General features: G+C 33.4%; 2 protein-coding genes across 2 annotated transcripts in view; one reads left to right on the forward strand and one right to left on the reverse strand.

The window, feature by feature from the left end:
* LOC104704954 (putative pectinesterase 11) overlaps positions 1-941 on the reverse strand; it is a 2252-nt gene extending 1311 nt beyond the window's left edge. The window contains exons 1-2 of the mRNA XM_010420953.1: positions 545-941; positions 8-131 (exon numbers count right to left, since the gene is read on the reverse strand). Coding sequence (XP_010419255.1) covers positions 8-131; positions 545-831 — 411 coding nt within the window. The 5' untranslated portion in view covers positions 832-941. The remainder of the gene's footprint in view (positions 1-7; positions 132-544) is intronic.
* LOC104702707 (universal stress protein PHOS32-like) overlaps positions 2395-2915 on the forward strand; it is a 1664-nt gene continuing 1143 nt past the window's right edge. Inside the window, exon 1 of the mRNA XM_010418619.1 lies at positions 2395-2778. Coding sequence (XP_010416921.1) covers positions 2547-2778 — 232 coding nt within the window. The 5' untranslated portion in view covers positions 2395-2546. The remainder of the gene's footprint in view (positions 2779-2915) is intronic.

Consider the following 2915-nt stretch of genomic DNA (forward strand, 5'->3'; position numbering starts at 1 on the left):
CGGATGCGAAGATTGTGAGAGTGGGTGATTCCAAAATGTCTTCACCATCGCTCCATATGAGAAAGGTGTTGGAAGCTCGTGTTCCACTCAATGTTATGTATGGTTTATCCGCAGGAATCACCACTTTTTCTCTGTTTTCAATTATATCGCCAATTAGCATTATACCTATATAACGTAAGCACCAAATCTAAACAAGCATAGACATTTGTAACTATTTATCAAATAATATATATCATATCATATATGTATCAAAATGAATTCATAAATATAATAAATAGTAGGTCGAAGCATATCCACAAACATATAATTTTATGTAAAAAGTTAAACTGTTATTATTTTTTATTTTAAAAGACTATTCCCTCAAATTTTATGTAAAAGTTAAACTGTTAATAGTCTTTTTAAATAATAAATAATATCCCTAAACAACAATTCTGAATCCTAAACCTTAAGGTTTAGAAATCTAAAGCCTGACCATACGTCTTAAACCCTAACCTTAAGAATTAAATATATAATATCTAACATCATAGTTTATTTTTAACCGTACCGGTAAATTCCAGGCTTGACCCATATGTAATAGAGTTGGGAGTTGTTTAGATTGGGAGGGATAGATTCAATTGCTTCTTGAATCTTATTGAAGTCTCCTTTGCCAGATTGATCGACCCTTATTAGAATAGCAGTCGAAAAATCAATGGAAGACGAAGAAGAAGAAGCCATGGATGAAGATATGATTGAAGAGAGAATGAAAATATTGGTGATTATTATGATATGATAATAGTTAGCAATTGAACGTTTGGAGTTTGTTTTATAAAGAGCCATCTTGGCATAACCCATGTGAGGTTTCACGTCTTGGCGATTGTGCAGATGACAAAAAAAAAACAAATACAAAGTACAAATCAAGAATGAAAATCGAAAACTATTCAATTCAACTCGTGAAGCAAGAGTGTGAGAATTAGAAATTTAATTTGGAAAAGTTTGGTTTACACATAAAGGAGCCTTTTTATATACATACCAATGGGTTGACTAACTAAAAGTCTAGATGACGTGGTGGGATTGGGTAGCGGCCGAATTCTTATGATCGAAGTTGAAAGATTGCATTTCGTTGCCAAGAGATTTTTATATTAACAGATTCAAACTTTCAACTCTTAGGACACAAATTCTACACACACTAGATCGTATTATATGGTATATTCTATCTAAGTTGAAACCTAATCTACTCTCATAAACTTGAATAAACCGGATTTTCTTGTCATGTACAATGTCTATAGTGACCAGTTCGACAATGGTGGACTGAAGTTCGATCTTTAAACTTGACCCACAAATTAATCCTCAGTCCATTTGAATAAACCACTTGGTTACACGTTTTGGTTCAATACAAAAGTTCTTATCATTAATGATTACCAGATCTTTTAAAACTGAAGTAACTAGCTAGATAATACTTGAGATATACTTAACGTGTAAGGTTGGCGGCGTGCATGCTTCTTGCATTAGTATTAGGCTATTAGCAATCAAAAAGAGATCCATAATGCGTACTTATGAATTGTTTAAAAAGTAAGAAACAAAAATGTGTATGATTAAGATCAAAGGCCAAATATATATTGAAAACTGTAGTGGGCAATAACCAAACAAAAATGTATATGATTAAGGTCAAAGGCCAAATATATATTGAAACTGTAGTGGGTAATAACTAATAACCAAACAAAAATGTGTATGATTAAGCCTAAGGTCAAAGACCAAATATATATATATACTGAAAAACAGTAATGGGCAAAAAGAAAAAAAAAAACTAAAGGCCCATAATATAAACCACTTCTATATAAAATTATAGATGGACTCAATACTTGTCTTTATTTACATATTTACTCACAATAGTTTTGTCAATCACAAATGCTCCTCCATTTTTTTTTGTTTTTGACAATCAAACCCCATGGTCTATATTATTAAGCTATACATGTGTCTATATTGCAACTACAAGAATACAAAAAGAAACAATGCACGTATAGTATACTTTCTAGAGCGTGTCACTGTAACACGAAGAAACCAAAGTAGAACACGACACGATTGGGTAAATGGTAAACGAAACATTGTCCAAAGTCAACGAATTTTTGTTTACTAATTGAATTTATATGCTTTGATCGCATAATAGGTCTTGAATTAGTAGTTTGTATGCATATGAATATGATAATGATGAATTCTCATGTTCTTTAACATCAGTATTGTAACATTCCTAGTCACATGACGAAGGGTTTTGGGTCTAATAATATGGAGTAAATCTATTAACAACAAACAAAATAAGCGAAATTATTAATGACTTTCATTCAATTAATTAATTACTTCTGGAAAGCCGCCGACAGAGAACTGTGGGCTCACGATGCGTCAAAAAAGCAACCAAAACATCCAACTCCCCCAAAACCAAAATATAAAAAGACTCGCTAAATCCGCCAAAGACCATAAAGGAGACCTAAAAATCGAAAACTCAACCGAACCCATTAATCGAAATCTCGATATCTTTTAGAAAGTTTGAGTCTTTTTTTCTTGTTTGGTCGGAAATGGATGCTTTGCCGGACGATGAAGAGTACACTTTCAGGGAAGTGGTGTTGCCGTCGTTGATTCCTGTAGTGCCGGAACCTGAGTTGGAGAGAGAGAGCGGAGAGAGGAGAAGAGGAAGAGACGTAATCGTATCCGTTGATCATGGTCCCAATAGCAAACACGCCTTTGACTGGGCTCTTGCTCATTTCTGTCGTCTCGCCGATACTCTTCACCTTGTTCACGTCGTCTCAAGTTCGTTCTCTCTCTCTTTATCTTGTGGTCAATGTGAATCTTTTGATAGTTCGATTTCGTGTTGATTTTGCTATTCCAGATCTGAAAATCGCAGATTTTGATCCACCTCTGTTTTTTTTTTTTTTTTTTTTTTTTTT

This window comes from Camelina sativa, chromosome 7 (assembly GCF_000633955.1).
Source record: "Camelina sativa cultivar DH55 chromosome 7, Cs, whole genome shotgun sequence".
In the NCBI taxonomy this organism is placed as follows: Eukaryota; Viridiplantae; Streptophyta; class Magnoliopsida; order Brassicales; family Brassicaceae; genus Camelina; species Camelina sativa.